General features: G+C 37.1%; 1 protein-coding gene across 1 annotated transcript in view; it reads right to left on the reverse strand.

Annotated features, from left to right (window-relative positions):
• Positions 1-25,147, reverse strand: part of LOC126298946 (signal recognition particle 54 kDa protein) — a 66,853-nt gene that overhangs the window by 13,545 nt on the left and 28,161 nt on the right. The window contains exons 2-8 of the mRNA XM_049990550.1: positions 21,096-21,272; positions 20,140-20,369; positions 6,508-6,658; positions 6,280-6,428; positions 5,930-6,191; positions 5,707-5,815; positions 5,320-5,586 (exon numbers count right to left, since the gene is read on the reverse strand). Of these exons, the coding sequence (XP_049846507.1) occupies positions 5,320-5,586; positions 5,707-5,815; positions 5,930-6,191; positions 6,280-6,428; positions 6,508-6,658; positions 20,140-20,369; positions 21,096-21,272 (1,345 nt within the window). The remainder of the gene's footprint in view (positions 1-5,319; positions 5,587-5,706; positions 5,816-5,929; positions 6,192-6,279; positions 6,429-6,507; positions 6,659-20,139; positions 20,370-21,095; positions 21,273-25,147) is intronic.

Raw genomic sequence — 25,147 nt, forward strand, 5'->3', positions numbered from 1 at the left:
CTCAGCATGGGCCGTGAAAGAGCTGGCAGTCAATTGAGCACAATTTAGGGAGAGTCGTGTGTGTGTGTGTGTGTGTGTGTGTGTGTGTGTGTGTGTGTGTGTGTGTGTGTGTGTGTGTTTCCCTACAAGCTTTGAAAAGAAAGTGCATTCCAAAAGCTAGCCAAGCTCTGTACATTTGTGTACCTATCGACGATGAAGGGCTTCTGCCTAACAGCGAGTTGTCATTCCTAAATAATTCATAGTTATCACACTTGGGTTTAAAATCATTGCATGTTCTATAAAGAATACACTCGTGACGATATTTGCCTGAAGATAAAATATAAAGTAATGAGCAGATTTTTAAAAGCTAACAGTACAATGAATCCCTTTGACAGTTTCTGAAACATATTATAAATAAATTTTACTCTCAGTACAGTGAAGGCTGTGGCCTCTATATTTGTTCTTTAATATCTCAGTGGCATAAACAAACTCAGCCATTACATCATTATGAAGTAAATTTTCATGTAACATTTTACACTGCTGGTGTAGCTACAGTTTTCACCTAGTTCTAGAAATATTCACAAGCTCAATACAATAGTAGGTAACTTTCTCAAGTTCAAATTTTGTTGTTCTGTGTATGAAACTAATATTATTACGTGGTTGTACTTATCATATACAGCAAGCTCCTGATCTTCAAGGTGAGGATTATCCATGCATAGTTTGACAAATTTTGAAAAATAAAAAATGAAGCCTGAAGTATTGTTATAACCAGAACCAATATTTTCTTTTAGGACATAAATTTCTGGTGGTTCAGTACATCAGGAATAAGTGTGTGACTGGTTTAATAGAAATGTCTCTGAACCTGGCTCTGAGCCGGTATGTGACACGGATGTAGTGAACAAAGTGTGTTCTGTAACAGACGAGAGCAAACATGCGACTAACTGGGAACCAATCAATACATACATAAGAGCACAAAAATGTGTTTATCTGTCATTACAGTATGCCATACAAATTTTGATTGACTGCACTGATGCTTTAACTCTCCAAAATATGAGAGGCTACCTTCCTTCTTCCTTCCTGTCTGTTGCCCTTTATCTGGTCATTGTCATGTTGGGACTGGTATGATGCTTCTTCTGTTGTGTCGAGAACCAATCGTTTCTGCATATATAGGTTATTATTATTATTATGGTAGAAGCTGACCTCGAGGAAGATCAATTTGGATTCCGTACAAATATTGGAACACGTGAGGCAACACTGACCCTACAAATTATCTTAGAAGATAAGTTAAGGAAATTCAAACCTATGTTTCTAGCATTTGTAGATTTAGAGAAAGCTTTTGACAATGTTGACTGGAATACTCTCTTTCAAATTCTGAAGGTGGCAGGGGTCAAATACAGGGAGCGAAAGGCTATTTACAATTTGTACAGAAACCAGACAGCAGTTGTAAGAGTCGAGGAACATGAAAGGGAAGCAGTGGTTGAGAAGGGAGTGAGACAGGGTTGTAGCCAATGTTATTCAATCTGTATATTGAGCAAGCAGTAAAGGAAACAAAAGAAAAATTCAGATTAGGTATTGGAATCCATGGAGAAGAAATAAAAACTTTGATGTTCGCCGATGACATTGTAATTCTGCCAGAGACAGCAAAGGACTTGGAAGAGCAGTTGAATGGGATGGACAGTGTCTTGAAAGGAGGATATAAGATGAACATCAACAAAAGCAAAACGAGGATAATGGACTGTAGTCGAATTAAATCGGGTGATGATGTGAGAATTAGATTAGGAAATGAGACGCTTAAAATAGTAAATGAGTTTTGCTATTTGGGGAGCAAAATAACTCCTCATGGTCGAAGTACAGAGGATATAAAATGTAGACTGACAATGGCAAGGAAAGTGTTTCTGAAGAAGAGAAATAGATTTAAGAGTCAGGAAGCTGTTTCTGAAAGTATTTGTATGGGATGTAGCTATGTATGGAAGTGAAACATGGACAATGAACAGTTTGGACAAGAAGAGAATAGAAGCTTTCGAAATGTGGTGCTACAGAAGAATGCTGAAGATTAGATGGGTAGATCACATAACTAATGTGTGTAGTGGAACCAACACACTATTCACTGAAAAGAATGTGGAAAACCATCTAAACCAACATCCAGGCTGACCAGCACACCACCCCGTATCATTAATCCACGAGTATTCGATCTAGGGCTGGCATTCCTCCCTGTGTCCCAGAATCAGGCACTTTAGCAAATGAGAACTATCGTCAGGAAAAATGTGAATTGGAATAGAAAATAACTGATGATTATTTTGCAAAATCAAATGGATGATTCAAAGTACAGTGTGTTTTAAATATAATTTTTTAAAATAGTTGTCAGCTTCTGGTGAGTAACCTGTAAGCAATGCAGTGGGCTTTCAAATGTGACATGTGGCTTATTTCTTAGATACAGAAAATTGCCGTTCCCAGTAAAAAACATTTATTTTGGACTATCCATGTTTTGTAGCCTGAGTTTTGTATTAACCTGGACAATCCGGAGCTTGCTGCATATTTCTTCAAGTACTTATGAAAAAGACTTGCACAAAGAGACAGGTAACATTAATTTTCATTTTGTGATTTCATTAATACAAAATATATCAGATATAATACATGCTATCACATATTCTTTACTGAAGGTGTGTTATGTTTATGTTGTTACCAAGTCTGTTGTTACCTGACATACCACATTACAGGAAGTCTTATCGAAGTGCAAATCATTTCCTGTTTTGTGTTGACAAAATTTTTTAACCATGATCGCAGAGAATCTCGATTTTTTTAATAACATTTCTTTAGTATGTCTGCTTATTGTCGACACAGAATCACAACGAAGTGTCTGGTATATGTTGCGACTGGTTGCCAGGCTTACACTGTTTACTGTGTCCTGCGGGAGGTCTCTCATAAAACTCATATAGTCTGCCACGTAAGTCCAAAACCAACTGATCACTAAGAGTTAAGTTTGATCATTGATTCACATGTGCTATGGCTCATTTGTTATCTTGTTCATCTGAAAAGCTGATTGCAGCACAATGTTCCTTGGTTTACACAACAGCTCCGGGTCTGCAGAGAGATATTAGTTCATGTTTGTTTGGTTTGTAATCAGGTACACAAAAATCTGACTACATTATTGGAGCCAAAATTGGGCCTATACAAACCCTGCAAACCAAATTTTGAGAAGCTTGTAAAAAGTTAAACATGTGTTAAGAGATACTCCATTAAAATTATAGTAAACTCGGGGCAGTTCACTTATTTATTGTGATAGGAGACACACAGGATATGCTTGCTGATCATTTTCGATGGGGAATTATAAAACTTTTTTTGACAAAATTAACCACAATTTACATCTTGTAAGGTGAGAATTATTATGAAATGAATGATGGAAAATGTGTAAGTTCCCAGTTTTCACCAGCTATGAGAAATTTCATGCAGAACTCTCGACATGCTGCTCTGAACTTTGTTCCGCTTCATTCTACCTTTGTTTACTATTCGGATGGTGAAAATGGGTTTTGTCTCACAATAAGGATGCACCAGAGCACATTTTGTTGATATAAACAACAAAAAACATAATGCAGTAGAGCCCAGCTTTTCAAGGAACTTTTTTGTGTGATATATGTATATAATAGGCATCAAAGTCCTAGCCAGGGACTCATTTACTATCTAATAAAGGTTATCTGAATTTTGTACTATGTTTAGCAGTTGACAGGGAAGTGGCAACTGTCTGGGAAGCTGAAATGTTTGACTAAATTTCATTAAACATAATTGGTGTTTCTGGAAAGCCTGCAGCTGTGTCATTCATCCATTATTTATATGATGAAATACTACACCAGTTATGTATTTTTCCCTGCTCAACATGATGTGTCTACAACTTACTCTCACAGTTGAGTGCAAATATGTACTTAAGTATTTTGGTTGATTGTATGATTGTTGTTCTGCCTCTCTTGCACTGTAATGATGTTTATGAGGCTACAAAGTATACTATGCCTCCTCCATTATGCAGAAAACTGCATGTGCACCCCCACACAAACACGTGCGCACCCCCCTGACTGAACTGCCTCAACAGCCATCCACCCCAAAAACACAAAGTACACCTTGAGATTGACAGGGCTCTATAATGGTTTGCATTGGCCCCACAGTTCCACTTTTGTGCCCTGCAGTGGTTGGTGAAGCATGGCCACTTTCCTAGAAGCTCTGCATTCACAGCCTTGGAAGAGTTTAAATACTCTGCTGTCATAAAACTTACTTCCATCTTTCTCCAAGCACTATTAGATTTTTCTTGATTTTCAGCTATTTGACATCTTGGAACTCCTGTTCGTGTTGAGCTTAGCAACAAAGAACCATATTATCCTTTTGATGTCCACAGCAAGTGTATGAATAACACATCCATATAGCCAAGTTCATCATATGACCCCTACCAGGACACCAGGGAGCACACTGCCCCCATCAAATCTGCCTAGCTGACTAATGAGGGGGGTTGCTGTTCCGGTTAGCCTGGATATGATTTTTAGGCAGTTTCCCACTTCTTTCCATATATACAACAGGCTGTTTCCCATGTCCCACCTCAGTTACACAATGCACACCCACTTCAAAAACTGTCACATTGTTTATGCACACACTTGAAGGGTACACAAATTCCTGTCCTGGAAGAGCAGGGTGGGGGGGGGGGGGGGGGGGGGGGTAGGAGGGGCTGGCAATAAGTTTTAGAATGCCTTTGGGAGTGACAATCCCATGGTAATACTACAAATATGGCTGGTTCTCCACAAAATTGGAGAGGCAACATACAATTCTTAACCATGCATCAGGTGGCTACAGGGCAACAGAAAGAAAGTAAGGGATTAAGCGTACAAATGAACAGGACTGTTTGAGCTTCACATGGTCAATGATTTACTCCCATGACCTGTGTATGCAGCAATAACTTGAGAAACAGTTGCTATTGCCACACACATACAACTATGATCTTTACTATGTGTATGAACTGTCCATTTGTCTTTGTGTGTCTTATAAGTACTTTGCAGTGATTATTTACAAACTGTTTCAAAAAATACAGTAAGCATCATCATCACACAGAACACAAAATAATAAAATGTAACTGTTGTCAAAAGAACTTCAGATACACTACATCAATAAATGTTTTTTGTCGATGATGAAGTGATGATGTTATATTGAACAATTTCTGTTTGTGAATTAACTAATGTAGTGAAAGCCTAATTTTTAACAATATTCTACATATGCACTTCACTACAACAACTGTTCAACATATACCACCAAGAAGAAAAGAGAAGATTCAGTTAAAGATAAATATGTATGAATGAAAATAAGTACCCATGTGTTGAAGAACCCTAGGATCCATCATCTTCGCCATCTGTTGATTAAGTTTCGTCATCTGGGCTTGATTTACATTCTTTGCCATATCACCACCTTTGAATAATCCTTTTATTCCACCCATCTTCTTTACAACTGCAGCAAATTTTGTATACTGTGAGATAAGTTCTTTAACTTCCCTTTCAGTCACTCCTGAACCTTGTGCAACCCTCACTATTCTTGAGGATTGTTTTGTAAATAGTTTTGCACCATCGCGGCTGTCTAATTCTGAAATAAAATTAAACCACATGGAAAATGAGCAGACACAAAGAATTATTAATTAGGGTGAAGGCAATTTTTATTGCAGATAAACGGTTTCTATAGAAATAAAATGAAATAATTTCATACCACCATCATTCATGCTGTCCATAATTGTCATGAGCCTCTTCAATCTGGCCATTGAATCCTGTTCACTACCTTTCGATAAGAAATCTGTACTAAACCCAGGTATCATACCCTAAAACAAGATGAAATGACAATCGATAAATACTGACTGTGGGAAACACAGGACTCACTGATTATCAGCTCTGTACTATTTGAAAATTTTATATACTATTAGAAAGCAACTCACCATTATTTGTGAAAAAGGACCCATTTTCATAATATTCTGAAACTGCTCGTACATATCACGTAATGTGAACTGCCCATGTTTTATCTTTTCTATTAATTCCTCATTGTCATCAAGTTTCAGCTCATTTACTTTGTCAATTAAACCTTCTATATCACCCATCCCTAAAAGCTTACTAATGAATGGTTTAGTTTTAAATGGTTCAAAGTCATCAATATGTTCTCCTGTTCCGATGAAAATAATAGGACTTTGTGTAGCTGCAACACTAAAACAGAAAAAGGAAAGCCTCTGAAAATTTATCACAATTTGAGACGGTAGTGACAACAATTCTACAAAATAAAAGTAACACTTACGCACTGAGAGCACCTCCACCCTTAGCATGTCCATCAAGCTTTGTTATTATAACTGAACCAACGTCAACCTTCTCTTTGAATGCACGAGCCTGTGCTTCACAGGCCTGACCTATTGTTGCATCCATGACGAATGTGATATTATCTGGTTTCTGATGAGAATAAAAAAAATATGTTGAGTTTAGTTAAGTAAAATAATTAACAAACAAGAAGCTTCAGAATATTACTTACAATTGCATTTGAAACTTGCAACATTTCTTCAAAAAGTGATTCTTCTTGTTTATGTCGTCCACTTGTATCAACAATTATTATCTCAAAGCCTTCTTTCTTAAACATTTCTACACCATCTTGTGCTATAACTACAGGATCTACTTCAGTGTAGCTGCATCAAAGAGACAAAGATAAATGATTAACTTAATAGGAAATGTGAGATGACGACTCACTGAAACAGAAGTTCAACAAATTTTAGACACCTGCACACATTGAAGAAAAGCAAACAAAGAATACCTGTGGAGTACTGCAAGCAAGTAAAAGAATGCCAAAATTTGACATGTCTATCATAAACATTACAGCAAAAAAGAAAAGTCCACAATACAGTATCCATAACAACCACTTACTCCTAACTGCTGTGGCAGTAAAGTTAAGTAGGTGATAGTGAAAAAAATGTTGAAAAAATCTGAACATTAGATTCCTACCCAAGCACATATTCATCAAAATTAAAATTATTTATTCAGTGGGATATTATAGGAAAAGGTACAATAATGCTAAGACATCAGAAGACATGAAATGACAGAAAAGAGCATGCTGCAAAACACACTTTTTGAACTTTGCAGGACTTACAATACACAAACAACAAGGCTGAGATAAAACTGCCCCAGAAAATATTTATAATCCTGCTGTGAAATAAGTTATACTAGTCAATCAACTGGAGAACTACTACTTATGGAAGCTAATGGAAATGACTACAATTGCTATGAAATGCAGAAAACACTTTTTGGACCTTTTTGATTTTAGACACCTGTACAAATAGTGTAAGGCATGTACATGATGCTAAATGGCTTTAGAGGAATTCCAGTTACAAATTCTTGCCCTGGACTATCAGCAAGCCCCCCTCCCCAACTCTCCCACTAAAAAAGTGTAACATTATTTAAACAACTAGAGAATCAAAAGTCACTATTTCGATTACAATACTCACATCTTCCAAAATTATGACAATAATAAAAAAATGGATATATGCACACCAGATAAACAAATTGTCACCACCAGGAGACACCTTGCTAACACATTTTATCACCACCTCTAGACTTGATAACGGCCTGAATTTGGAAAGGAAGAGAGTCCATAATTTTCTTCAGGTATGTTACATCTGGCTGATGTGATCCATTGATAATTAAATCCTGTGGAGGCACCAAACTGCAAATGTATTGGCTGTCTTATGGAATTAAGATCGGGTGATTTAGTACACTATTTGATATTTGATAGGGTGACCGAGTGTTTGTCAAACATGGAATGTATGCACACACCTGTGTGAACAGGGCTCTTGTCATCCCTGAAGATTGGAGTGTTGTAAACATATTCACCATGAAAATACTACAGAAAGGCAACACCTGGTCACCAAGAATGTTGAAATGAACATACTATGTTCCCGATAACCTGAATGAGTGATCCAAGGTCACAGTGTGAAAAACACCCTCAAAATCTCACAGAATCACTTTTGGCCTGAATTAGATGCTCCACACACTCACTGAGCTGTCAATGTACTCGATACCTTGCATCACTTGAAAGGACACAAAATTGTTACTCATCAGATCACAGTACATGCTTCCAATCACGTACTGCCCAGTTTCTGTGTTGTTTGGTTCAATGAAGTTAACATGAGCAATGATCTTTTGCGAGGTACCCCGACTCCAAATGACCACTACATGTAGTTCACTCCTCATTGTTTGCTTGGAAACTGGTTGAGACTGACCTGCATGCATTGACAGCAGCAGTTCCTGTCAGGTTTGATACTGATTGTCACTGACATGCTGCCACGCTCACCTCTAGTTCCTGTCTATTACTATCTTTTTACAACCACTGTTCTTTCTTACACTATGTTAGGTGGCTGCTAGTGGCACACCATTCTTATAGACAAAAAAAGTCATGTAGCTACATTCACAGTGTGATCATGGGTGCATCCCAACATGATAGTTCCCTCCTGGCATTCTGTCATGTCTCCACATTACACATCATGCTGAACTGCTTCCATACAACTAATTGCGAGATACACATCACTTCACTGCCATGACATATGTCACCAGATGGCTTTATAGCAATGCAATGTTTTAAAATATTTATTGCTCTTCATTCTTTTGAGAGGTTTAGCCATTTCATCTGGTGTGTTTTGGTTGCTACTCTTTACGTCTAATCTCAGTCCTGTATCTTTATATTAGGGACATTCAGGTCTTCAGAGTTCTAAAAATTGAACATAAAAAATTATTTCTCCTGCCTGGATCCTTTGTTCTTGTTTTACTGTTAAGAAGTAACACTCTGTTCTTTAAAGATTATAGGGACTGCCACAGTTTTATAAAATTTCATCACCATCTCAACACTGGCACTGTCATTTGAACTTGTTTTAGTTGTGCCACATAAGATATAGAATGCTTTTATTTTGAAGTTAATATCTCTGAAACTGTCTAAATGTTAATTATATAAAAGGTTATCCCAAGCAGATCAAATATTCCATCATCTTTTGGACACACATCTGGGATATTATTAATTCTTTTTCTGATATTTCAACTGACAACCTTTCAGCCGTTCTGAAGGTGAATCACTTGCAAGACTTTTAAATCACTTTACACAATACTGTGCAGTAACCATGCATACACCAGAGGTAACACTGTTGGTAACAAGAGCATCAGTCACAGCCAAAATTTTATGCATCTAAGGGTAATATAAAACAAGTGCAGACTCGGCAAATACACAGTTCTTACGAAGTATCTGGTTGATTATTACAGATGGCATGTGATGGGATGCTACACAATGAAGACTTACAACAATACTTCTTTTGAAAGTGCAGATGTGAAATGAGTTTCCACAATTTGCTGAGCTGGAAATCCTCATCTCGGTTGAGTAGGTTGTCTGCTGATTGTATTTAAACAGCTTCCTTGACCACTTGATCCCAGCAGGATGAGGCTGTTGCCAGTATCTGAACTTTCTCATAATACATGGAGTGAGCAGTGGAAATACAGTGTTAAGCCACTGCTGACTTATTGGTCTGTAGAAGGTGGGTGTATTTCAGGTGCTCACTGAAATTTCTTGTGAGTGAGGTAAAAGGTACATAGGACAAACTACATGCACTGCAAAAGTGTGTTACATTGAACACCAGTGACAGATCTGTCTTCTACAGCCTAATAAATCTGCAGTGGCTGAACAATGTAATTTGACTGGCTATTCCGTGGATTATGGGTAAGTAAAGAGACTGGCCCCAGTCACATCCTACTGGGATTCAGTGGTTAAGGAAGCTGTGGAAATATAATTAACAGACAACCTGCTCAACTGAGGCGAAGGCTTCCAGTTAGACAATTTCATCTCTGTGCTTTAAAAGGAAATATTGTTCCAAGTCTTTACTGCCTGGCATACTAAAATATACCATTCACAATAATCAACCAAATACTTTGTAAGCACCATGGATTTGCTGGCACTGCAGTTGCTTAGTTTTACTCTTCAGATGCGTAAAGTTTCATCTAGGACTTATACTTCTGTTACTAACAGTGTTATCTCTGACACATGCATGATTACTCCACAGTATTGTTAACTTAAAAACCTTGTAAAACACTCACCTTGATTATAGCTGACAGTGTCAGCTGATGTACTGGAACAAGAATTAATAATGTACTGGACATACGCCAGAAAGATAATGGAATACACAGGATATTTCAGAAATACTTTTGCAAACTTTGGGGACAGGTTCCTCACAGCAAAACATGAAAAAAACATAATATTCCAAATATTAAGACATCACTCATTTTTCAAGTTAATTAAATCTGATTTTCAACGGCTTTCTAGGAACAACCCAAAAATTGCACTTATCTCTGAACCCCTTTGATTCCTAGTATCCTAGATGGGGCTGTGTTGCCAGGGAGACTTGTTTACATTTGGCATTCATTTGTCTTCAATGTGTTTACTGTGCACATGTACTATAGGTAGTTGTATTTATGTGCAGCCACACAAATGGTAATGGACATCAGGCTGCAAGGCTGTATTGTATGGTGTTTCCAGACCAAAGACAGCAGAGTCATCCAACCTTTGATGCTGCGTATCATCGTGTTGCTGAGACAGGAACAGTGGCACCATCTTCAAGTTGAGCATGGAGGATATTTCACGAGCAACTTATGTATCCATATCATCAACACAGTGTGCAGGGCCTTCCACCTGCCAACCACCCACCATGGAGACCTTTTGCTGATGGTTTGATGCATGAACTGCTAGCCTGTTGCTTATCTCTTCAATTTTGTTTACAAACAAGGCAACATTTGGAAAAGATGGAATAACATTTTCCATACCCAACACATATGGTCAAACACCAATCCTCATGCTACAGTACAGGCTAGACATCAGCATCAGTTTACGATTAATATGTGGGCTGGAATTATAGCTGACTGAGAGGATCATACGTTCTCCCACCATATCCTATAAGTGCTGCCTATAGGAACTTTGCTCAGAACATCCTCCAAGACTTACTAGAAGATGTTCCCCTGCACACAAGAACAAACATGTGATTTACGCATGATGGAGTACCAGCACATTTCAGTCTCACTGTTTGAGATGCACTGGCTAGTATCTACAATGACATATGGATACGTAGAGAATGATGAGTACCAGGGCGCACATGTTCTGTCTATGCAATTGATCATCGGGATGCAGAAACTCCTCCCTGACGCATCAAGGAAGCCTGCAATACCATTCAAAACCATCAGAGAATATTTGAAATGGTGCAACAGTCCATGATTCGATGAGAGCATGCATGTTTACAAGCAAGAGGACGACGTTTTGAGCATTTATTATGAGTTTATATGCTTATGTGCTCCTACCACCTATAATTTTAACTTTCTTTAAAAACTTGAAAACAAAGTATTTTCACACATATGTTTATAGCTTTTCTCCTTGTTTTGGTGTAAGCAACCTCTCCCCAGAGATTGTAAAAGTATTTTTGAAACACTCTGTACACAATGTATTTAAAAACCTTGCCTTTTTGACACATTGGACTCATATCAAAAGCTGTTCTTTTGCCAAACATTTCCTTGTAGATGCTTGTATATAAGTTTTTTTAAAGATAATTCAAAGGTATATAACTTTTTGATTAAATACAGTTTGTGGACTGTCTTTTGTAAATCATTTTCTGAATCTTTTACGATTACTACATCATCTGCAAACAGTTTGTCTTTGGTAGCTCTTTATCATATTTCAGAGCAAAACTTTTTTCCAGTTGTGAATGATGATGTCCATACAAAAGTTAAATAATACAGACTCCTTTACTCACAGTTATGTGCTTGCCCCCGCCCCCCCCCCCCCCCCCATTTACACTAAATAGCAGTTTTAAAAAACAGTTAGTAGGTGGGCTGAAGCTCCTTCCTCTTCTACAATTTGTGTCTGGCCACTTTGTCAAAAGCTTTAATATAATTTATGAAGCCTACAAATGTGTAAGATTACGGATACATCTGTGTCTTTCAAATAATTGTGTCATACTAAATACACAGCCCGTACAGCACCTTCCAGTTAAAAAGCCTTGTTGGTAATTAAATATCATGGTATATGTTACAACATTTCATGTCCTTGTTACTATTTTACCATAAATTTTGTATCTAAAGTTTAGGCCTATTTGGCACACCAAGGTCTTCAGTATAGTCATCTGACAGATAGCATGTCAAACAAAAATCATCACTGAAATCTACAGCCTTTTAAGGAAGAGAATAAATGAATAGTTTATGGGTTCCATGTTAAGAGCAGCTATAGTCAGCAACTTTATGGTGGCTCTTATTTGGCACTCTCTTGGGCTACACCCCTAGTTTGTTCCTACTTTATGTAAAAATGAGCAGTGTGAAATTTTGGCATTCAAAATTGGTAAACACACAAAAAATCAACCTCTGCAAAATATTGCTTCTGAGTGATAAATTCATTATTACCTAATATAGACAGATTGTTTACTTAATTTTCTTAGCTGATTGCATTCTCATTGGTAAGTGTGCTGAGCTGCCCCTTTTGATGGTCGAGCCTAGACCAATCCAGCAGTCTTTCACCTCCGAGGAGAGTGTACAATGTATTCGTCTATAGTTCATTTATAGTACATAATTTATTTGCTAGGATATTACTCTGATGAAACAAACTGCCAATATCAAATAAATGTGAATGGTTTTCATTTATAATTTGTCATGTACAAATTAACTAAGCATCAAAGTGCTCTCCCAGCTATACGAGATGTGATGATTAATTGGGAAAAAGCATTAATTTCTACAATGACACTATGAAACTTAACTTACTATGGAAAGGAGCAGACAAAAGTTGTCTACAAAACCATGTTGAATCAGGTTTTTAGTCCTATGTTAAAGAATTAGTTTCAGATAAAACTACCAAATACAAGCACTTTTAGTGGTGCAAGTGTTTTGACTGAATTTTTTTAAAGACCTTTTGTATCTACCTTGCAGGCATAAATATATTAAATCATTCTTAGGAGAGTTTTTGTGGAAATGATGTGTGGAAACACAGGTCTGACTAGATCAGTTTTGAAAACAATTCAAAACACTAGGTCAGGAAATAACGTTAACAAATTCCAAACTGCAATTCAGTACTGAAAGTCACAGAACACTGGGATCAAGTTGATATGTCTTGAATCCTCATTTTACTTTGAGATACAATGTGAGAACAGAGTATTATTTGGAAGGGTTAGAGTTCAATGGTATGTGCCTTGTCAAATTAGAATCTTGTGGAGTATTTACCTATGCTCTGATGCCATCCATCATGCAGGGTGGATGGCAAAATGCATTTATAATTAGGATATATGTATGTTCTGTTATAAATATTAATTATGGCAACAAGAAGAGAATGCAATTTGCATATTTTCACAACTGTGTACGTTGAGGTATGATTCTCATCTCTTCAAAAGTTAAAGCAATGTATGTGTATTTGGATTTCAGTACCTTTTCCAAAACCAAATAACAATAACATTTGTTGATCCACTATATTCCACACATAGAATTATTAAAACTGAAAAATCTTTTGTGGTACCTCCCGCCTGCTCTGTCATTTTGGCCACTTTTAATCCTCATTAATTTTCTGCGTTAAAAATGGAAATGGTATATGCACTGCATTAGAGGCAAATATTAGAAAAATTGAAGTAGACATCAATCAGCTCGCAGAAAATTTTAATAATGGTATTTAACAGTTTGCTTCAAATAAAACAGTAGTATTTATTACCAAATTTGATTTGGGTGACAATTATGTAAGACAGGTCCTTCACAGTGGCAGGAAAATAAAGATTTTCAGTTATTAATCTGAAAGTTGTAAATGATCCAGATAAGATAGGCATCTAGCTCATGGGGGACTACAGTAAATAATTTTCAAAAAATGATGAACAGAAGCAGTATGTGTCACAAGTTTTATCTGAGAATCGCAATAAGTTTCCATGGCATAAAAAGCAACTATCAAAGAACAAGGGTTCTTACAAGGAAATGTGGTTTTATGATCATATTTACATCACAAATTTAGTGCACAGCAGCTTTACAGATGGTAGTAATCAAAGTTAATACAGTGCTTTTTCACATTTAGTTAGAAAGCTTTTTAACCATCAACATGAGAAAAAAATAAATATGACTTTTATGTATATTGAAACAAAGCACATGGAGCAGACGATATACCCTTAAAATTATTAATATCCTTGAGAGAACCAACCATGACACAATAGCTCCACCAGGCAGGCACGTTATACAAGTCACAGGGAATATCATCAGACTTCAAGAAGGATGTAGTAATAATCGTACCACAGAAGCCAGGTGCTTCCACGTGTGAACATTACAGAACAATCAGTTAATAAGTCATAGCTGCAAAATAATGGCATGTATTACCAACAGATGAATGGAATGATTTACAGACACTGACCTGGGGGAGGAGAAACTTGGGTGAAGGGGAGTATGGGAACACATGAGGCAATATTGATCCTACAGCTTTTCTTTAAATGTAGAATGAAGAATGGCAGATCCACATGTATTGCACTTGTATATTTAGAGAAAGCTTTTCATAAAGTTGATTTAAGTACATTCTTTCAAATTTTGAAGGTAGTGGGGATAAAATACAAGGGGGTGAAAGATTATCTAATATTTATGTAGAAATAAAACTGTTGTTAAGAGTTGAAAGATATGAAAGGGAAGTAGTAATTGAGAAGAGTGTAAGGCAGGGTAGTAGCCTACCCCTGATATCACTGTATCTGTACACTGAACAAGCAGTAAGGAAACCAAGGAGAAATTTGAAAACAAGGAGAAGAAATAAAAACTTTGGGGTTTGTCAACAACACTGTAATCCTGCCATAAATGGCAAAGGATTTGAAGGATCAGTTGAACAGAATAGAAAGTTTTTTGAAAAGAACTTATGAGATGAACATCAACTAAAGTAAAAGAGGATTGAGGGAATGTAGTAAATTAAAATACTAGGTTAGGAAAAGAGAAACTAAAGGCAATAGATGAGTTTTTCTTTTTAGGCAGCAAAGTAAATGACAATGGCAGAAGTAAAGCAGGTACAAAATGTAGACTGGTAATAGCAAGAAACTTTCAGAAAGTATTTGCCTGGAGTTGTGTCATGTGGAAGTGACACAAAGATGATAAAAAATGCTGACACAAAAAGTATAGAAGCTTTTGAAATGTGATGATGCAGATAAATGCTGAAGATAAGACGAGTCATTAGGATAAACAATGAAGAGGTACTGAAACAAAATGAGGAGAAAAGAGATGTATGGGACTACTTGACAAAGAAAAGCTGATATGGTGCATCTTGAGACACGAAAGAATAGTTAATTTGGTAATGGAAGAAAGTGTGGAAGGTAAAAAGTATAGAGGGAGGCTGAGGCCTGACTATAAAGCAGGTTTAGATGGACATTGGCTGGAGTAGTTATGAAGAGAGGAAGAGACTTTTGCCGGACAAGCAGCTGCTATCTGAAGGAAGATGGAATACTGTAGGGTGGTAACATGGACTACTATGTTCTTGACGTAGTTTGTGTGCCTACCTACTGCTGAAGGCCTCCACTATACAGTGGCCATCTTCACTCATTCTGTTGTAAACAAATATATGGGATTAAGTCCCACTATCATTTCAAAAAAATCATAACTTGGAAACTATCAGAGATAGAGAATCAATGTTTGTTGTAAAATGTTTAGGAGCTTTCAAACTTTTTCTTGTTTGCCCTTTGTTGCAGATCTGACTTATGAGTGTGCATGAAAATGGTGTCAGACCACGAGAAGGTGCACTGTGTCATCTGGCACGCAGAATCCATGTATGTGACAACGGTACTGCAGAATTATCAATGCCAGTACCAGAGGGCAGCACAAGCAAAAACAAAAATTTGAAAGAGATGAGCAGTGTCAAAAGACATTCCTCGAAATGAAAACTGCCCTTTGTCTCAAGCACATGTTGACAGTGTATAATTTGTATTTCAATGCAGCCAGCACAAGTCAGTTCATTGTGCATCAAACAAATTTCAGCAAAGAAGATCAACTGCTCATTACGTGTTATGTAACCAATTACACCATTTTACATACAAAGTGCAAATGGTCCATGCATTGCTGCCAAATGATCTCATCTGCAGTAGGCATTTGTGTTTTTCGTGTTGGCCTCTATAGATGCTCACAAAAATTACCTGGCAAAGTGCCTGTTTTCAGATGAAGCAATGTTCCACATTTCTGGACATGTGAGTCACCACAACATTGGGATTTTGGACTCCAACAACCCACACAACATGCATGAAACATCTGTGACAGCACAAAGCTTAATGTTTGGCATGGCCTAATGCGCAATAGGGTGGTAGGGTAATGTTTCTTCATAGAGATATCATTAAATCGAATTTCAACAACATGGGGTACCACAAAATCGGAATTTGAATGAGCGGGATGCCCCACATAACATATTTCCTGGGAGAGGGAATGGGTCATTATCATCTCATTCTTTGGTCCCTATGCCCCTACATTCTCCAGAAGTCACACCATTAGACTTGGTTTGGTGGGGTTACATCAAGGATCACATGTGCACAACACCAGTCCTTCGTGGGGGAGTTGCTACGTACGTAATAAACAGTATTCCATTTGAGCCCATAGATGTATCACGGCACTCCACTGAATAGATATTTGAATGTTGTGCACGGGCAGTTGAATTTAGTGAAACTAAACTTCTAATTGATGCTGTTTAAAGGTCCCCTAACTCTTACTTCAGAGCATTTCTGCTCAAGGTACAGAGGGTTCTTCATTCACGTAGGAAGTACCAGAAATTAGTTATGTGTGGTGACTTCAATATAAATTCTGTATATGATGGTGCAACAAAAAGGATGTTGGTAGATCTCCTAAATTCATATGATCTGATCCAGACTGTGTTTTTTCCAACTAGGGTGCAGGGAAACAGTAGCACAACCATAGACAATATGTTTATTCATTCCTCATCACTAGATGGGCATTATGTTAGTAAAAGAGCGCATGGCCTTTCAGACCATGATGAACAAGTTTTACCACTAAAACACTATTTTACTCAAACAAATGTCACACATAATTACAAATTGTGTAGGAAAGTTAATCCAACAGCAATAGAGAGTTTTTTAAACCTTGTCAAGGAACATGAGTGGCAGGATGTTTATAGTGCCGATAACATAAATGTAATGCTTTCCTTATTACATTTCTCATGCTTTTTCAGAGTTGCTTTCCATTATAACATTCTAAACGGGGTTCTAGCAGTAATATGCAGCCCAGGTGGCTGAGTAGTGGGGTAAGGGTATCATGTAGAACAAAGAGGGAATTATATTAAAATGTTAGAAGTAGTCACAATCGAGCTACAGTAGTCCATTACAAACAGTATTGTAAGGTGCTTAAAAATGTTATTAGAATTAAAAAGTATGTGGTATGCAAATAGAATAGCTAATTCGCAGGATGAAATTAAAACCATATCGTCAGTTGTGAAGGAACAGTCTGGTCAGCAGCAGAAGGTTGACGATACAGTCAATTCATAGTAAAAATATTTGTGTTACTGATAAAACAGATACATCAATCATTTACTGAGCATTGCTGATGAATTAAATAAAACTTCAGTTTCTACAGGGAATCATATAATTCTCTTGGCAAATTTCTTTCCAAGATTGATCTCTGAAATACTCCTCTGTGGTACAGACAAGGGGGAAATTGGGTCAATAATTAAATCACTGAAGACTAAGGACTCTCATGGTTATGATGAAGTGCTTAGCAGAATATTATAGTACTGTGCTGCACATGTTAGCCCTGTATTTAGCCATATTTGTAATTTTTCCTTTAATAATGGTCAGTTTCCTGAACGATTAAAGCATTCAGTAGTAAATCTGCTTTATAAAAAGGGAGAAAGAGATAACATAGACAATTTTAGACCTATTTCTATGCCATCAGTGTTTGCTAAAGTTATTGAAAAGGCTGTGTATGTACGGACAAATTATCATTTTATATCACACAATTTGCTGTCACATGTACAGTTCGGCTTTAGAATTCGTTTAACAACTGAAAATGCTATATTATCTTTTCTCTGTGAGGTTCTGGATGGGTTAAACAAAAGGTTTCGAATGCTAGGCACATTTTTTGATTTAATTAAGGCATTTGTTGCGTTGATCACAAAATATTGCTCTAAAAATTGGACCATTACAGAAATACGTGGGGTATCTCGCAATTGATTCACCTCTTACTTTAGCAGACAGACAGCAAAATGTCATTATTAACAGTGTTGAGAATGGCTGTGATGTGGGGTCTGAGTGGGGTACATTCAAGTGGGGGTGCCCCAGGGATCAGTGTTGGGGCCACTCCTGTTCCTTATTTATATAAATGATATGCCCTCTAGTATTATGGGTAACTCTAAAATATTTCTGTTTGCTGATGACTTGGTAGTAAAGGATGTTGTGTGCAACATTGGCTCTGTTTCAAATAGACCAGTTCATGACATAAGTTCATGGCTTGTAGAAAACAAGTAAGGCTCAGTTTTTACAGTTTATGACACAAAATTCAACAAAACCTGACATTTTAATTTCACAGAATGGGCATATGATTAGGCCTAGTAAAACTGAACAGTTTAAATTTCTAGGTGTTCAGATAGATAGTAAACTGTCATGGAAAGCCCACATTCAGGATCTTGTTCAAAGGCTTAATGCTGCCATTTTTACTATTCGAACAGTATCTGAAGTGACTGACCGTGCAACAAAAAAATTAGTCTACTTTGCTTATTTTCATTCGCTTATGTCATACGGTATGTTTTGAGGTAACTCTTCCCATTCTAAAAGGATATTTTTGGCTCAGAAACGGGTCGTTCGACCCCTGTTCACAAGTCTGGGTATTTTGACATTGGCTTCTATATATATATATATATATATAAAACTGTCATTTCTTGCTAACAGTATTACCTTATTCCCAATAATAAGCAGCTTTCACTCAGTTAATACTCAGCAGAAATCAAACCTGCATTTGGATCAGACTTCTGTAATTCTTGTGCAGAAAGGCGTGCAGTATAGTGCTGCATCCATTTTCAATAAGCTACCACTCGAATTCAAAAATCTTAGCAGTCACCCACGCGCTTTCAAATGGAAACTGCAGTGTTTCTTCACAGGTCACTCCTCCTATTCTGTCAAGAAGTTCCTTGAAAATTAAGCTGATTCTTGTTGTATTGTTGACTACGTTGACTTGAACTTATGGACTAACTTTTTTTGGATTCATAAACATTTTATTTTTATCTGTTATTACTTATATGTTGTAATTTCATATACTGACAAATTCTATTATCTTGTAGATTTGCTCCTCAATTTGGTCCTACTGAACTTGACGTCTAAATAAAATAAATAAAATGTTGCAATCAGAACTATTGATGATGCAATGCTGACTTGTACTAGTGCAGACTTCTAATATCACCTTGAGAGAGTGGGGGCACACACTGATATTCTGGCACAGCAGTAGAAAACTATGAGAGCTGCTAAATTTTTTTTACAACAAACCCTGATTTTCTATCTTAAATAGTTTCCAAGTTATGATTTTTTAAAATGACAGCAGTACTTTATGGTTACCTTGTATTAATAAGTGGAAGCTCCAGTATCTTTCTGTTCTGAGATTTGGAAACCATGTGTTTCAGACTTTGCGTGTGTGCGTGTGTGTGTGTGTGTGTGTGTGTGTGTGTGTGTGTGTGTGTGTGAGTGGAGGGGGGGGGGCTGTAAATGACAGTTCTTTTCACTTTAAGGCATTTCTTTAAAATGTGACAGTTTCACTAATGAAATAATGTTTGGTTGGCAGTTCCTCAATCGTAAAAACACATTTTGATAAGTTAAAAACAAAAAATTATCTATCCAGTTGGAAAACCCATTACTGATGTTATGAATGTTACTAGTTCAATGACACTGATATAAAAGCTTATGTGAACAATCTATTTTCACAAATACCACCTTCTGAGCAGGCAGAGCCATTTAAAACAAGAGGTAACAGGTGATATTTTTTTGGTTCATTATGGTTCTCATACATCCACCCAATATTTCTTTATTTGTTGATTCTCAATGAAAGCAACAAAATTTGATTAAACAAAAGAAAATATTAATAAAGATAATTACATGCAGATCAACTTTTTAGACCTGTTTTTACATATTACCTCCCATAAAATGGAATTCTTGCTTTTGTAGCATTCTGCTTGAGTTGGTCATAAGCACCCGCACGGAATGTGTCTGCGCAAACCAAGCATGCCTTCCAATTCTTCTTCAAATAGTGGTACGCTAGTTTTGTACAAGTTGTTGTCTTTCCAGAACCTTGAAGCCCGACAAACATTATAATATTCGGTTTTCCTTTCACAGGCTGGTGTGCTTTCACACCTGGATCGACTAACTGAAAACAGCAAATAGCATGACAGTAATATAATCCAATAGGTAATTACAATGAATACAAACTTCAGAGAAAACCTGGCCTAATTACACAAAATTTGTGAATCATTTTCAATAGAAGAATGTAAACCAACATACGGTTGGACCTGAGAATTCACTGACAGTTATACTGCTTCAGTCAAATTACAATGAAAAACTGAACTTAGATTTAAAAAGTGTTGTTGAATGTGGAAACAGAACAAGATTTTGTATGTGATTTATTCTAAATACTGCAGTTTTTCAAAATGAACACTACTAAAAATTTTGACATATGGCAATGGTGGCTACCTCAACAAATTTCACTGATGAAATCTCTTCTGGTATCAGCTGACTAACAGCATCTTAAAATACTGGGAATTTCAAAGCAAATTCATCTGCATAAGTCACCACACAGAAAGAGTACTTTGATTTTACAATCGACTTTCTTCTGCAAGGAAACTAAATAATATTGAACATAATTACTATAAATAAATAAAATATAATGTTCTGTCACAAATTGATAATAGTTTACTTCTTTAACTTGACTGGGACCGTTAAGTTAATGAAACATTTAATTTTATGTCACCATGTGAACATTATGAAAGACTTCTTACACAACAATAGCCCGCATGGTAAATTATGAGATTATCCTTGTTAAGTACCATTCTCACTCTGTGTGTGACGCAGTAATGCACTGGGATTTAAAACCAACCTTAACGAGCTCCTTGAAGACAGCACTCTGTATCATTCTCCTCTTATTTAAACCACCTGCCATTTCATCAAAATCTATAACCGAGCGTACATTCTCACGAAGTTTCTTAACCAATCTTATATTCACATCAGCTTCTAGGAGAGCAGCACATATCTCTTTTAGCATAGCATTGAGGACCTGAAACAATAAGTAATGAAATCACATCATTTCTGCAGAATTTTGGTAATATTAACAACTTACTAAGCTATTCTGCTAACTGACATTCCATGACTAGTTAATGTTTTTCCTTTTCATACTTGGCAACTGTCCAAAGTACTTTTGGTACTGAACACTTGCCAATTACAAAAAAAAAAAAAGGTTCAAATGACTAAGAACTATGTGACTTAACATCTGAGATCATCAGTCCCCTAGACTTAGAACTACTTAAACCTAACTAACCTAAGGACGTCACACACATCCATGCCTGAGGCAGAATTGAAACCTCCGACCGTAGCAGCAGCGCAGTTCCAGACTGAAGCACTTAGAACTGCTTGGGCACAGCTGCCGGCACATGCCAATTACATAAAATATTTTATCCTCGTGGTGACTGACAGAGCTTTCAACTTGAGGTATTAAAAGTGAAAAAGCATCTTGATCTTGCAACAATATTTCCATTTAAATCTATTCTTTCACTTGAGTTACTAATCCAGTTGCCAAGATATTTCAACTGTTTACCATTATTGGCACTTGTGCAGTTATCCATTTCTAAGGCTTTAACTGAGTCTATTTTTATGAAAAGTGTTGGGTATTTGATTTTATCTTGGTTAGTCACTAACTCAATCTTTCATGCATGTTTGAACTGTGAATTACATTATTTTACAAAATATATACCCTTCTTTCTTAGCAGTACTATGTTACCTGCATATATGAGACATTTATATGCCATGTAATCCAGTTTGATTACAACTCGTAAGCTCTTTGCGTCCAACTGAGTCATCTTAGGAAACTTTGTTGGCCTGTTGAATACATTCATGTCTCTATACAAACTACAACCATATGTTGCCATGCCCAACTTACCCCCCCCCCCCCCCCCCCAAAAAAAAAAGAAAAACCATTGAAAAAAAGAAATGCACAGTTTTGTTATACACCCAATGTTGCTGAAGGTACAATTTTGTTGTCAGCACTGGAATGTATGGTTTCAAGAAGATAAAATAGAGATTGAGGGGCAAATGGGGAAAGAGGCTTGTAAGTTATGTTAAGAAATTGGTCCTACTAGTTTTTGCTGTCAACCCTTTACTTTTCTAAATAGGTTTCATTTCCACAAGCCAACTCCAAATTTCACATATCATACTTGTGAAGCCTATGGATTAAGGAGTGCTTGTATATTCCAACTTCCTTCTAGTAAGTGCTGATGTCTGATCATTATCAGGCAGCTAATTTTAAAACATTTTCATGTTGCCATTCATCATCCATTTGGTGATGTTCCTGCCTCAAATATCAGTTTTGGCCATTGTTGTACTGAAAGTATCTTGTGGATTTAAACAGTTAATTAGTTCATAAAAATATTCCCTCCAGTTGGCTGTTATTCAGCATTTACTAATTTGTTTTTCCCCCTCAAGAGCACTTTCTCACACATTTAAGATTTTGGACAGCTACTCCCTTGTCTCCATTCTTCGAATTAAAAATTTTTATGTTCTCACACAGTAATACATTGGTCGGTTTATTGTGTCTCTTTATTTTAGACACTACACTGTACATCACAGTACTTGAACTTTTAATACTTATTTGGCAGATGTAATTCTCATTATCCGCCTTAACTCTACAGCATTCAGTTGGTGGTGGTTGTTGTTGTTGTTGTTGTTGTGGTCTTCAGTCCTGAAACTGGTTTGATGCAGCTCTCCATGCTACTCTATCCTGTGCAAGCTTCTTCATCTCCCAGTACCTACTGCAACCTACGTCCTTCTGAATCTGCTTAGTGTAGTCATCTCTTGGTCTCCCTCTACGATTTTTACCCTCCACGCTGCCCTCCAATACTAAATTGGTGATCCCTTGATGCCTCAGAACATGTCCTACCAACCGATCCCTTCTTCTGGTCAAGTTGTGCCACAAACTTCTCTTCTCCCCAATCCGATTCAATACCTCCTCATTAGTTATGTGATCTACCCATCTAATCTTCAGCATTCTTCTGTAGCACTACATTTCGAAAACTTCTATTCTCTTCTTGTCTAAACTATTTATCGTCCATGTTTCACTTCCATACATGGCTACACTCCATACAAATACTTTCAGAAATGACTTCCTGACACTTAAATCTATACTCGATGTTAACAAACTTCTCTTCTTCAGAAACGCTTTTCTTGCCATTGCCAGTCTACATTTTATATCCTCTCTACTTCGACCATCATCAGTTATTTTGCTCCCCAAATAGCAAAACTCCTTTACTACTTTAAGTGTCTCACTTCCTAATCTAAATTCCCTCAGCATCACCCGACTTAATTTGACTACATTCCATTATCCTCGTTTTGCTTTTGTTGATGGTCATCTTATATCCTCCTTTCAAGACACTATCCATTCCGTTCAACTGCTCTTCCAAGTCCTTTGCTGTCTCTGACAGAATTACGATGTCATCGGCGAACCTCAAAGTTTTTATTTCTACTCCATGGATTTTAATACCTACTTCGAATTTTTCTTTTGTTTCCTTTACTGCTTGCTCAATATACAGATTGAATAACATCGGGGATAGGCTACAACCCTGTCTTACTCCCTTCCCCACCACTGCTTCCCTTTCATGCCCCTCGACTCTTATAACTGCCATCTGGTTTCTGTACAAATTGTAAATAGCCTTTCGCTCCCTGTATTTTACCCCTGCCACCTTCAGAATTTGAAAGAGAGTATTCCAGTCAACATTGTCAAAAGCTTTCTCTAAGTCTACAAATGATAGAAACGTAGGTTTGCCTTTTCTTAATCTAGCTTCTAAGATAAGCCGTAGGGTCAGTATTGCCTCACGTGTTACAACATTTCTACGGAATCCAAACTGATCTTCCCCGAGGTCGGCTTCTACCAGTTTTTCCATTCGTCTGTAAAGAACTCGCGTTAGTATTTTACAGCTGTGACTTATTAATCTGATAGTTCGGTAATTTTCACATCTGTCAACACCTGCTTTCTTTGGGATTGGAATTATTACATTCTTCCTGAAGTCTGAGGGTATTTCGCCTGTCTCATACATCTTGCTCACCAGATGGTAGAGTTTTGTCAGGACTGGCTCTCCCAAGGCCGTCAGTAGTTCCAATGGAATGTTGTCGACTCCGGGGGCCTTGTTTCAACTCAGGTCTTTCAGTGCTCTGTCAAACTCTTCATGCAGTATCATATCTCCCATTTCATCTTCATCTACATCCTCTTCCATTTCCATAATATTGTCCTCAAGTACATCGCCCTTGTATAGACCCTCTATATACTCCTTCCACCTTTCTGCTTTCCCTTCTTTGGTTAGAACTGGGTTTCCATCTGAGCTCTTAATATTCATACAAGTGGTCCTCTTTTCTCCAAAGGTCTCTTTAATTTTCCTGTAGGCAGTATCTATCTTACCCCTAGTGAGATAAGCCTCTACATCCTTACATTTGTCCTCTAGCCATCCCTGCTTAGCCATTTTGCACTTCCTGTCGATCTCATTTTTGAGACGTTTGTATTCCTTTTTGCCTGCTTCATTTACTGCATTTTTATATTTTCTCCTTTCATCAATTAAATTCAATATTTCTTCTGTTACCCAAGGATTTCTACTAGCCCTCGTCTTTTTACCTACTTGATCCTCTGCTGCCTTCACTACTTCATCCCTCAAAGCTACCCATTCTTCTTCTACTGTATTTCTTTCCCCCATTCCTGTCAATTGCTCCCTTATGCTCTCCCTGAAACTCTGTACAACCTCTGGTTCTTTCAGTTTATCCAGGTCCCATCTCCTTAAATTCCCACCTTTTTGCAGTTTCTTCAGTTTTAATCTACAGGTCATAACCAATAGATTGTGGTCAGAGTCCACATCTGCCCCTGGAAATGTCTTACAATTTAAAACCTGGTTCCTA

This window comes from Schistocerca gregaria, chromosome X (assembly GCF_023897955.1).
Source record: "Schistocerca gregaria isolate iqSchGreg1 chromosome X, iqSchGreg1.2, whole genome shotgun sequence".
Classification (NCBI taxonomy): Eukaryota; Metazoa; Arthropoda; class Insecta; order Orthoptera; family Acrididae; genus Schistocerca; species Schistocerca gregaria.